At 36.7% G+C, this 13,405-nt stretch overlaps 1 protein-coding gene across 4 annotated transcripts in view; it reads left to right on the forward strand.

Moving 5' to 3' along the window:
• Positions 1–13,405, forward strand: part of cobll1b (cordon-bleu WH2 repeat protein-like 1b) — a 132,285-nt gene that overhangs the window by 72,459 nt on the left and 46,421 nt on the right. For all 4 annotated transcript variants that reach the window (XM_028806380.2, XM_028806381.2, XM_028806382.2 and 1 more), the window contains exons 3-5: positions 4,418–4,625; positions 5,417–5,642; positions 8,672–8,701. In XM_028806380.2, coding sequence (XP_028662213.1) covers positions 4,418–4,625; positions 5,417–5,642; positions 8,672–8,701 — 464 coding nt within the window. The remainder of the gene's footprint in view (positions 1–4,417; positions 4,626–5,416; positions 5,643–8,671; positions 8,702–13,405) is intronic.

Consider the following 13,405-nt stretch of genomic DNA (forward strand, 5'->3'; position numbering starts at 1 on the left):
ATTAGAGAGTGAGATGCTCCACAGTATAGCTGGACCTTGGAGCAGAACCAGCACTTCTCGAGACTGAGAAGAGCCAGTTGGGATGGTGTGCGCATGTAGTTAGAATCTCTCCCACAGGAGGTGTTCAAGGCACAGCTCACTGGGAGCATACAGGATGGATTGTATTTTTTCAACTAGATTCGAGCATTTGGCAGTTCTCATGAAGGAGATGTAAGATTTAAGGAGTTGCTAATGATGGGGTGGTCTGGTCATCCCAGCAAGGTATGTTGCCATGAAAATCCTCATCAGGATAATGTAAGTCCAAATTTTAACACCGTCATACTTCAATGTCAATCTGTTACCATGTGTTTTGTAGTACGTGGGCTCAGTATTTTACAGTTAAGAATAAACCTTTGGCCTTGATAGCCTGCACTTGGCTACAGTAATTTATTATAGTTGTCTTTGACATATACAGTGGTGTGAAAAACTATTTGCCCCCTTCCTGATTTCTTATTCTTTTGCATGTTAGTCACACAAAATGTTTCTGATCATCAAACACATTTAACCATTAGTCAAATATAACACAAGTAAACACAAAATGCAGTTTTTAAATGATGGTTTTTATTAATTAGGGAGAAAAAAAATCCAAACCTACATGGCCCTGTGTGAAAAAGTAATTGCCCCCTTGTTAAAAAATAACCTAACTGTGGTGTATCACACCTGAGTTCAATTTCCATAGCCACCCCCAGGCCTAATTACTGCCACACCTGTTTCAATCAAGAAATCACTTAAATAGGAGCTGCCTGACACAGAGAAGTAGACCAAAAGCACCTCAAAAGCTAGACATCATGCCAAGATCCAAAGAAATTCAGGAACAAATGAGAACAGAAGTAATTGAGATCTATCAGTCTGGTAAAGGTTATAAAGCCATTTCTAAAGCTTTGGGACTCCAGCGAACCACAGTGAGAGCCATTATCCACAAATGGCAAAAACATGGAACAGTGGTGAACCTTCCCAGGAGTGGCCGGCCGACCAAAATTACCCCAAGAGCGCAGAGACGACTCATCCGAGAGGTCACAAAAGACCCCAGGACAACGTCTAAAGAACTGCAGGCCTCACTTGCCTCAATTAAGGTCAGTGTTCACGACTCCACCATAAGAAAGAGACTGGGCAAAAACGGCCTGCATGGCAGATGTCCAAGATGCAAACCACTGTTAAGCAAAAAGAACATTAGGGCTCATCTCAATTTTGCTAAGAAACATCTCAATGATTGCCAAGACTTTTGGGAAAATACCTTGTGGACTGATGAGACAAAAGTTGAACTTTTTGGAAGGCAAATGTCCCGTTACATCTGGCGTAAAAGGAACACAGCATTTCAGAAAAAGAACATCATACCAACAGTAAAATATGGTGGTGGTAGTGTGATGGTCTGGGGTTGTTTTGCTGCTTCAGGACCTGGAAGGCTTGCTGTGATAGATGGAACCATGAATTCTACTGTCTACCAAAAAATCCTGAAGGAGAATGTCCGGCCATCTGTTCGTCAACTCAAGCTGAAGCGATCTTGGGTGCTGCAACAGGACAATGACCCAAAACACACCAGCAAATCCACCTCTGAATGGCTGAAGAAAAACAAAATGAAGACTTTGGAGTGGCCTAGTCAAAGTCCTGACCTGAATCCAATTGAGATGCTATGGCATGACCTTAAAAAGGCGGTTCATGCTAGAAAACCCTCAAATAAAGCTGAATTACAACAATTTTGCAAAGATGAGTGGGCCAAAATTCCTCCAGAGCGCTGTAAAAGACTCATTGCAAGTTATCGCAAACGCTTGATTGCAGTTATTGCTGCTAAGGGTGGCCCAACCAGTTATTAGGTTCAGGGGGCAATTACTTTTTCACACAGGGCCATGTAGGTTTGGATTTTTTTTTCTCCCTAAATAATAAAAACCACCATTTACAAACTGCATTTTGTGTTTACTTGTGTTATATTTGACTAATGGTTAAATGTGTTTGATGATCAGAAACATTTTGTGTGACAAACATGCAAAAGAATAAGAAATCAGGAAGGGGGCAAATAGTTTTTCACACCACTGTAGATAGATACTTTATTAGTCCCAAGGGGAAATTCACATAGGCCATTATAGGCCATTGAGGCTGTTGCGCCTAAACTGGGCTGTGATGGTAAAACTGGTTTGCCTGTGGGTTAATTCCAGCCCTGGCCAAACACTGCAATTCTCTTGACTTTGTCTTCCCTTCACTGTTGCTCTTGGCTACATTAAGGAATAACCTGTTTTCTTAGTGTTTCTATTGTTTGCATTATGCAACCGAAAAGTAATAAAAGAGAAGTTTAAGGCCATGTTTTGATTACTTAAAAGTATAACTTGTATAATTTTGCATACATATTTTTCATTGGGTATTCTACTATATGTGTGGTTATCTTTGCAATTTGTACTATAAGAAGAAAACTTAAATTTTTATGTATGTTCATAGGAAAATATTCATTACAGCTTTGTAGAAAATTTGTTTTTCCACTTCATTCATATCTTGCATTCTTAAAATGTGTTTGTTTACTTGTATTTGCATTTTACACTAACAAAATTGAAAAGGTGTTTTTTTTTTTTTTTTTATCATGAATTCGTCCTTCTGCATACAAAATATATAAATTTCCTCTTATGATTTAGTCTTTTGTTTCAAGTTTGCATTGCAAGATGCATTACGTTTTGATAGTTTCATTTCATATTGAATAATGAGTTTAACTTGTGCTTACATTTTTGAAATGTTATTCTTTACAGCAAGGGTGTCAAATTCTGATCTTGGAGGACTACAGTGGCTGCAGGTTTCTCTTTCAGCCACTTCCTTAACTAATTACTGTTGCTAATGGAACAGATCTTTTGCCTTAAATGTTGCTGAGTTGTATTTTAAGATTGTTTGGATGCTGGTTAAGGAAGGAAAAAAAGAGCACTAATTAGATGGAAAGGTAGCCAACAGATAATCGGCTAACCTTATACCATTGCATGTTTTGGTCCATCATATTTGAATTGATAAAATATTTGAACCTAGTGAAGCTCTGGGAAATATTGATATACTGTGAGCAATAAAACATATTTGAATGGTTCCTTCAAAAAAAGTTAAGTTTTGGAAATATGTGGTGTTTCATGATGATCGCACTTAGAAGTCATACAAGAGAGCTAAATATAGGGTTTCATTAGGTGCAACGATTGGCTTCTAAGAAAGAAACTAGATAAACAATGGTGACCTTCCAGACTTAACTGGTTAAGTTAAAAAAAAAATATATATATTAATTTTAAAAATCAACCCAATTAAAATTAAAGTTATTCTCTTAGCAACAGTAATTGGTTACTAATAAGGAAGTGGCTAGAATGAAGGCCTGAAGCAACTGTATCCCTCCTGGTTCCGAGTATGACATGCCTGCTTTATAGAATAATACTTTATGTAACAACGCAAAATAGGTTCTTACAGAATTCAATAAAAAATTGCAATTGTCAACAATCACGTTTTTATGTATTTTAGTTTGAGATAATCTGGAAACTGCAGTTTATCTGAAGAATATTTGTGTCTCTGTGAAATAGTACACCCCAAATACTATCACATCCATATACATTAGATGCCATGACAATGGATCCCTGATGGATTTCATTTTAATAATAAATAAAATGTCTTAAATCCTATACACTTACCACTCTGTGTTCAGTTACTGTAGCACTTCCATTACCCCTCCAATAAATACATCAGTAACAGAGAAAAGGAACAGGCAAGAGTTAAGTTACCCATTTAATTATGCATTATTGATAAAAATGCCTAAAAATATTAGGAAGCCCCAGGCTTGGTTTTTCTAGGTTAGGTAAACCTCAAAGTACCACTGTTGTTATCAATAAAGTAAAACACTAATATCACATTTGGTCTGTCTAGCTTATAGATGAAGAGATACAAAATATTTATCAACTTACATGCTGGATATACAGTATGACCCACTACAGGACTAAAAAGTGTCTTTGAGACTTGACATTCACCTTTATACTAATCACCAGGCCAACTAAAGCAATCTTTGTGGGAGTTGTGTGTTTTTACTAACAGTGATGCAGTTTTTATCTTTGTATGTTTCCTGTAATAAAGAAACAAAAGCTCTTCATGTAAATATTTGGGCACTCTTAAAAAATAAATGGATTTTGAAATTTCTTTGTAACATGGTAACATAAAAGAAAATGGCAGAGTCAAGGGTGTTTTTTTTTTTTTAAATCTGTAGATGTGAAGTTGCATCCTGAGCAGCTTTGAGGTGTAAACTTTGTCATATAAAACCTTTTACAATATTAAGAGATCAGACATTCTTAATGAAAGTTAGAAAGTTAGAAGAAAAGCCAATGTATTCCTCTTACATCATTTAGGTCATGAATAAAGTCTTTTTTTTTTTTTTTCGTTTCAGCAAGCCAGTGATGGATGTATTAATTTTCCTGTGTGGGATGTATCATCTGAATCCATCTAGCCATACCATAGAATTAATATCCACTAACAGAAACCAAATTAAATTTAAGCCAAATTCCCTAATAGGCACACTGGAGGCAGAAAAAATTTTATTAAAGCCAAAAGCAACTGAAGAAAAGAACAAAAAAGCTCTACCAGTAGTGCCTGAGGTAATGTGTGTGTTTTTTTTTTTTCCTTCTCCCTCCCATAACTGAATTTCCTTTTTTTCCTTTTATGTTAATTGTATTATTGTGATAATTGGGGTACTAAATTTGTGTGTTGTGTTTTTAAAATTTTATACCTTGGAGAGATGTCATATAGCAATGAGAGGAAAGCATACAAGTTTTAATCTGTTATGAGCTTTAGGAATTGCTGTAAGTCACTATCTGGGGGGTTTTCTTCTGTGAGCCTGGGTTGTTCGCAATTATAAGGGAACTGGGGACTATGGAGATGAATGGAAGTGAGAGGTGCTAAATGTATTTCTTTTAATGATAAATATGTAAAAAAAAAAATAAAATAAAAAATAAATCCATTCTCAGACTTCCACTACTGCTTTTTCTTTTTACTCTCAAAGTTGCATTCCTATGTATTGCTACTCAGTTCTATTATGGGTTGTAGAAGTTACTGTAGATGTTGAAGTTGCTGTCTTTAATAACTTGATATTTTCTTTTGACGTGCACTACTTTTCTATTATTGTATAATGTAATAAACAGTAATAATTTAATATAAATTATTTTTTGTGTATTTGTTTTCAGAATATCACTAGATTATATGCTGTTATCACAACAGTTTATAATATACCCCTCTGGAAGACTGGTTTCAGATATTTTCAATGCTATTCTTTGTGCACTTATTTCCATTTTTTGTTATCCTTAATTTGCATGTTTGCATTCGAATCAATAGCTGTCATTTTATTGATAGAAAAATAATGAATTTCATTTCTTACATTTTTTTCTTTTAGGTAACTGTTCGCTTAGTAATAAACTATAAAAAGACACAGAAAACAGTTTTAAGAGTTAGTCCCGAGGTTGCTTTGCAAAGCCTGATTCCTGCAATCAGTGAAAAATGTGAATTTGATTCAAAAAACACAGTACTGCTGAAAAATTTTCAGTCAAAGGAAGTGTTGGATTTAACAAAGTCCCTCAATGATTTAGGACTAAGGGAGCTCTATGCGCTGGATAGTAGAGGTAAGATTGGCTGTTTTTAACATATTGTGCATTAATAGGTTCAGCACTGGTTTTGCAGGTCTGCTTCTCTCTAATATGCAGTATATATATATATATATTTTTAGCGTAAGTTCAAACTATTCATGTGGAAAATGTGTTCCATATCATAACATTTTTTTATTTTAGTTAACTTTCCCTTCTGCAGTGTTTATTCACAGCGTGCTTCTTTCCTTACCATTTACAGGTTTACTGTTAAACTGTTTCTAAAACCATATTCTTTTATTTTTATAACTTGATTAAACAGTGGAAAAGTTTTTAGCTAAAGCGCCTTTTTTAACTTTAATAACAACCCCACCCTCTGTCTGAAAGCTTCAACCCACACCCACACACAACCTTTCTCAGTCCTGCCAGCAGCTCTCGCACAGTGTGCTGCACCTCAAAGTATAAAGTTGGTTCCCACAATTCCAATGGCAGTCCTGCTGGAATGCCTGCCTCTGTATAAACCAGGTGCAGTGTAAATTCAATAAAATCTTTGCAAGGGATGGTATAGTGTAGTTAATTATTCTCACCTATAAAATCCACTAATATTTGTTGCCACTTATCACTTTTCAGTTGTTAATATAAGCTGTATTTGTCCTTTGATAATGGTGCATTAGTAACACTTTGAAATTAAGGTCCCTGCCTTTCGACTTACGTCAGAACTTTTAAATATACTGTATATTGCAAACAATATATTTGATTTTTTTTTTGTGTAAATGACCTTAAAATTACCTTTACAAAGGTGATGGTCCTTGTTTTAGCTACATCAGGCAGCACCCGCTGTTCCATTTCTCTAGGTATTTAGAGCTAAGGATATTCTAACTTTGAGTGCTGTGTTTGCTCACATTCATGCCATTAGTGACTCAAATAATGCTTATTCGATATCCTTTATCCTCCTTCACTACCCAAAAAATCATGTTGTGCTACACAGAGTTAAATTAGGTCATAGGGGAATACAGGCCACTACCAAGAAGTAGCAAGAAAACAAACTAATAAACTTCTCAGGGAGAAATGATGCATGACAGTTGGGGGGGAAAAATGCAAGTGGAGATTAGAATAGTTCACGGTCCAGAAGGGTTTTGCCAGTTCTATTCCTGGTTTGGTGACAGAACAATTGAAAATTTGTCAAAAGCTGGTTTTCTCCTCTTCATCCAGAGATAATGACAGAGTACTGAAAAAGCTCACTTTCTAAATAATAAAACCTGAAAATATTATCCTAGCTAAATAATTATGGGGAATATCGTTTGAATGCTAAAGCTTATATACTGTGCAAAATAGGTAATGGGAAATGGCATCATGTGTCTTCTGGGAAATACAGTTTGGGGATACACAAAGATTTGCTGACTTTGGTGGGCCAGCAAACAGCCCTGAACCACTTCTTTCATCTATCCAAATGTAAAATAATTATGAAAATGGTTATTAATTTACCCACATCCAAAAACAAAAACACGGGAGTGGAAAGTCAATGCTGCACAGTAACCATTACTGTGGTTATTTCAATAAATACCATGAACTTCTACCTTCCTAAAGTATGTACAGATCACTGCCACTTGGTTAAGGGAATTAATACTTATGCAGTCAAACACTGATCACTTAAAAACTTGAAACTTTTAAGTTAACAAGTATTGGAAGGACATATCCAGGCTCTGCGTTAATCTTCTATATTTTCAATGTGAGTTCTAAATATTTCAACAAAGTCTGCATTACTGTGGTGTTTGTATCTTTTGACTGAACTGTGCTTTGTTTGTCTGGCATTCTCTTAAACAAGACAAGTTAATTTTCCCCAAACGCAATTAAACGTCTACATTTGTAGGAAACAATTAGTCATCTGGTGCTTATTTGAGAAATTGCAGTTACTTTCAGAAAGTACTTAAAGTTTGTGTTGATGGGATAAAGAGTAAACATGACACCTAATAAGTTTAATGTCTCAGTATAAGAGGGTCTATGAACCGAGCTATCTAATGTACCATCCTAATGTGCCATTTCAGGTTGACACCAAGCCACCTGGTGATACCTGATATTTATTGAGTTTTCATAAGACGCTAAGAATTCTATAGGTTGAATCTAGAAGTGTCAGTACATTTTAAAAGGGAGGTGGTTGAAAGAAATTTTAAATCATGTTCTTAAAAAATTAGCTGTATATCTGTTGCATTTTGAAAATTCAGAGTTGAATGATTTTACTTTCTTTCATGTTCTGTAGTGATAAAAAACCTTATGCATGTCTAATTTGTAGGCAAATCCTGTAATAGACTGTTACTGTCTGTTCCACACACATGCAGGGAGCAGTGAAGTGATCCTGCCTTTGCTATTGTGGGTCCTTGTCTATGGGACAGTCTGCCCCTCTCAATAAGATCAGCTCCCACAAATGATTATTTTAAATCACCATTAAAAACCTTCTTTTATTCCTTTTAGGTTGCATTTATAATCTATCTTAAATAACTAGTTTTAGCTGCAAATATATATTTTTTTATTGCTGTTTAATTATTATAGTCCCACAGGCGGAGTGGTGGCTCTGAGGCTAGAGATCTGCACTGGCAATCAGAAGGTTGCCGGTTTGAATCCCATAAAATGCCAAAAGGGACTCTGCTCTGTTGGGCCCTTGAGCAAGGCCCTTAACCTGCAATTGCTGAGCACTTTGAGTTGTGAGAAAAGTGCTATATAAATGCAAATAATTATTATGACTTGCTTTTTATTTTTGCTCTCAGCAGTGTTTTTACTTTTGCCTTTGTTTTTTTTTTTTTATCCTTTTATTGTATTACTTACTTTTTATTTTTTGATATATGTTATTGATTTTATTATAAAGTACTTTTAGTTGTTTTAAAAGTGCTATATAAATTTGATTTGCTGTTTACCTGTCCGTACTTAGTGTACTGATTGTGTACGGTATGAATGTATAAATGTTTATAATGGTCTTTCTCATGCAGAATTGTATGTGGCTTTTTCGTTGGTTGCATAATTTTGTGCTCTTGACAATAAATTCTATTTAAGTCATTCATTGTGCTTTTTTACAGGTATTTCTACAGATGTGCAAATTGTTCAAGGTAATATAATTTATTCATTGGTCTAGTAAATGCACTTTGCATGCAGTGCATTTTTTTTTTCTTTGCCAACAAATGGAATTGTCTTGTTGTGCTGATATTCAGAAACCCTCTGATCCAGTTTAGTGAGCATACTTTTGAAACTCTTACACTGTAACCACATAACAGATGTCTTTATACTGTAATGCTGGTTATTCAGTTAGGTTTAAAAATAACATTTCCTACCACTTTTTTTTTTTTTCTTTCTGCGCTTTAGTTAATATTAACAAACAGAGTAGTTCAACACTTTGTACACCAGCACTACATTGTTTCCATCAAGGCTCATGTATATAGTGTCATAGTATGTAAGACACCATAAGCAAAGACATACTTTGATTCATTATCACAAGAATATGAATAACCCCTTCTGGAAACTCAACTGCAAAATTTGTGGTAGTGTAGGACTGCATTCTCGCTCTTACCCTACAATGGACTGGTGCCTTGTACAGGATTTGTTCTTGCCTTGTTCCTGCCTTGCACCCTATGCTTGCTGGGTTAGGCTGCAGCACCCCCCTGCAACCCTGGTTCGGATTAAGCGGGTTAGAAAATGACATGGCATCTCTGCTTAATAATAGCCTTTCAAAACTGCTATATAGTTTTATTTCTATGCCGTTATCCTATGAGAAGAATCTCCTGAGGCAGACTAAAAGAATGGCCATTTTATTGGTTTACCCCTCAGCATGGCATATCCGTTTAAAGTACAGGCCTTCTGCTAGTCCTTTCCTGGTCTCGCCTTTTAATGGGAAATATGGTACATCCTCCCTAGCAAAGGACTATATGTGGCCACCTTTTGGCCAGGAAGTCTTCTGGCTTTTTGACAGTCCACATGTCCTAATTCTCATACTGTTTCTCTCTACCCCACCCACCCAATGCCTGTGACAAGGACTCTATAAACCTAGAAGGTATTCACCCAGAGCAGCGGTCCTGCTTTTAACTTCCGCATTTTCTGTTATGATGTTTTACAAAATATGTTCCATATTTTTCTAGTATCTTCATTTTTAATCCCACTTAAAAACTGAAAATTGCAGTTTACTAGCACTTTGTTGCACTAAAAATAGTTTTTGTGCCGCTTTGTGTGTTACCAATCAGCCACAAATTAGAAACACTTGCCTAATATTGTTTAGGTCCCCCTCGTGCTGCAAGTGCAGCTGTAAACAGACGTGGACTCCATAAGAGCTCTGAAGTTGTCATTTGGTATATGGCACCAAGACTTTAGCAGCAGATCCTTTAAGTCCTGTAAGTTGCAAGGTGGGTCCTCCATGGATCAGACTTGTTTTTCCAGCACATCCCACAGATACTTGGTCGGATTGAGATCTGGGGAATTTGGAGGCCAAGTCAACCCATTGAACTCTTTGCCATGTTCCTCAAACCATTTATGAACGATTTTTGCACTGTGGCAGGGCACATTTTCCTGCTGAAAGAAGCCACTACCATCAGGGAATACCATTGACTATTCACTTGCTCACTAATATATCCCACCTCTTTAGTCATTTTTTGGACAATTATATGTATGTATATTTGTAGAAATTTGATTTATTGATTGCATTTTGTCAGAATTTATTTTAATTTATATTTTATACATGTGTTTATTCATCCATCCATTTTCAAATCCACTTATTCATCCATCCATTTTCAAATCCGCTTAATCCAATTCAGAGTCTTCGAGACTAGAGCCAGAAGTGCCAGGCACAAGACAGGAGCCAATCTGCTGTTGGCTTATATATTATGTAAAAATAAATAATAATTTAAGCAGTACATGACATTGTTTTTAGAATGGCCCTTCCTCTTCTGTAATTAAAAGTTTACAGTATACAGTCATTTTTGCATTTCACAGACAGTTTAGTGTGTGAACATTGTACAAAACTACTGTGATTAGGAGTCATTAAAGCTTTTATGTATTTAAGATATGTGTTTACTATCCTGTGTTGAAACTAAGCAGTACAGTAGACCCCCACGAAGTCGCGGTTTAGGGTTCGTGGACTCAGTCATTCGCGGATTTTTCCTTAGAACCTAACTATTAATTGTTAGCGGAAAGCACAAATATCCTCCGCAATTTTTTATGGCTTTTCTCGTGGCAATACGGTGCTGTAGAGAGAACAGGAAGCAACCGCTGAGGGAAACGTGGTTTGGGATGGTGAAAGTAGCCAATCTGAGAGTGTTATTCACTTCTCCTTGCTGCTGATTGAGTGCTGCCCTGTGACGTGTCTCCAGCTGAGTGTCATCATGTTTTGCATTTTGTTATTCATAAATGCACAAGATGTCGCCGAAACGCCATGCACCTTCTAAGGCATCTGGCTCTGAGCCTAAGTGCCAGAAGCAGTTTAAAACACTCCAGGAGAAGGTTGAACTACTGGATTTGCTCCGGGAACTAAAAAGTTATGCTGCAGTAGCGCGCCACTATGGCATTAATGAAAGCACTGTACGCTACATAAAGAAGAACGAGGCAGTGATCCGGAGTACCGTATCTGTAAGTTTCTGTGATAGTGCCAAAAAGGTTACGACCGTAAGGAAACAAATATTGTCAGGACGGAATCTGCCTTGGCATTGTGGATCACCGACTGCAGGAAGAAAAACATCCCCTTGGACGGTACAATTTCCGTTCTTTCTCACGGATGATGTTACCAGTTCGCTACAGGAGACAATTTAGAAGGTACCGAAGAACTGCAACCAGGACCATCAACAGCACTGGAGCCTGAAGATTTTCAAGCCAGTAAGGGATGGTTTGATCGTTTTCAGAAGCGATTTAGAAGGGATGATTGAAGCATGGGATCCCTATATGGTTAGGGCTCTCACAGTTAATAATGGCATCGATGCTGCCATGAAGAAACGACAACAGCAACTTGCCATCAAAATATTCCTGAAACCTATAAAGAACACCAAGCACGTAACCCCACCAGAAGTCGTCCCCGTCCAAAGATATCACTCCTCCTCAAGTGCCTGAAGAAGGGGCGCCACCCGAGGAGTTTTAAATCCTCTACATCATACTGCACAGCTACTTCATGTTCATCATCAATATCATTCATCATTGGTGAGTACCTGTGCATTTTACTGTATTTTAATTAAATGAAATTATGTATTTATTCTACTTATAACAAAGAAAACGACTGTGCATACCAAAGAAAACGCACTTGCATGAATTGCAGTACGTATAGCGGTAACATCGGTATTTTACGTTCTAGCACCGCGGGAGACATAGTGCAGTACTGTACAGTATATGGGTTTACCTTTACATTCTGTTTTTAGGTAATAAGGTAATTTTTTAGGTAATGTATTAATGTATTAAGCTGAGTTTGCAACGAAATTAAAGTGCTTTGGGGGCAATACTGTATTTAGGGTTTAAACTATAAAAATAGGCATTTAAAAGGCATTTTTTAACCACATCCAAAAGTCACGGTTTTTCACAATTCGTGGGTGCTCTAGGAACGTAACCCCTGCGGATTTTGGGGGTGTACTGTATTGTGCGTACAAGACAATAAAAACAGCAGCAGGACTGGCACATTTTCTTTAATCAAGGAGTGCTCTGTAGAAGAAGGAACGGTTTGTATTACAATTGTCAGTACCAAGTAATGACGGACATATTTTAAATCGAGATGGTAAAGTATTCATGTTGTTGTATGTAATTTCAGTCCAGAAATGTGATGTTGCAGTTTTGCCACTCATAAGTTTTATTTTAATAAATCTAAACTTTCTTGGATATTCACATTAGTGGGATAACTATATGACTACCCCAAAGAGAGGGGGATGTTTAGCTGGGATCTGCACACCCAGGATATAGGTATTCATGAAATAACATAAGAGAGCATCAACTTGTTACCAAATTTATAGAGAAAGCAGATAACACAAAGTATATCTATCAAGTTTAATTTTCTTAAAAACAATAAACCAAATTTTAGTAATGGCAAAAAGTAATTATTACACACTTAGAAAAAAACAAATAAAAACGAGAAAGAAATGGGAACAGTTCACCAGAGCCCATGCCACCCATCCAGATGAGGGAAAAAAGTGCAGTAAGGTCTAAAAAGGCCCAGGGAAGCTGTAATTGTTTTTGTATCTAAATTGCAAAAGGTGAATAGATTTGAGGGAGTAATGGCGGCATGGATTCAGATTCTGTGTCATGGTTGAGACAATAGATAATCTGAAATTAGATATACTTCAGATTGGGATTTTTAGATGAAATAGTTTATATTTTAAATGTGCTTCCAAGATATGTGTGGATTGAGAGGGGGGATTGCATTGCCAAATAGATTGTACAGGAAGGGAATGATAAAATACCCTCTAGAGAAGAACAAGCAATAATTCATCAATTCATTTATCTTAACCCACTTTATCAATATCAGGGAAGCTGGAGCTCATCCCAGCAGGCATGAAGTGCAGGTCAGAAACAATCCTTGGATGGAGTGCCAGTGTGAACACACACGAGCCAGTTTAACATCGCCAGTCCACTTAACATGCATGTCTTTGGACTGTGGGTGGGAAACCAGACCACCCAGAGAAAACCCACTCGGACAGAGGGAGAGCATACAAACCCCACGCAGGAAGAACCTGTGGTGTGAATCCTGGTCTCCTACTTATAAAGCATCATTGCAACCGCCGCACACATGCATAAGTGTATTTAAAAATAAATAAATAAATGGGACATGAACATAGGTGGGGGCTGCTAAATAATAA

This window comes from Erpetoichthys calabaricus, chromosome 8 (genome assembly GCF_900747795.2).
Source record: "Erpetoichthys calabaricus chromosome 8, fErpCal1.3, whole genome shotgun sequence".
In the NCBI taxonomy this organism is placed as follows: domain Eukaryota; kingdom Metazoa; phylum Chordata; class Cladistia; order Polypteriformes; family Polypteridae; genus Erpetoichthys; species Erpetoichthys calabaricus.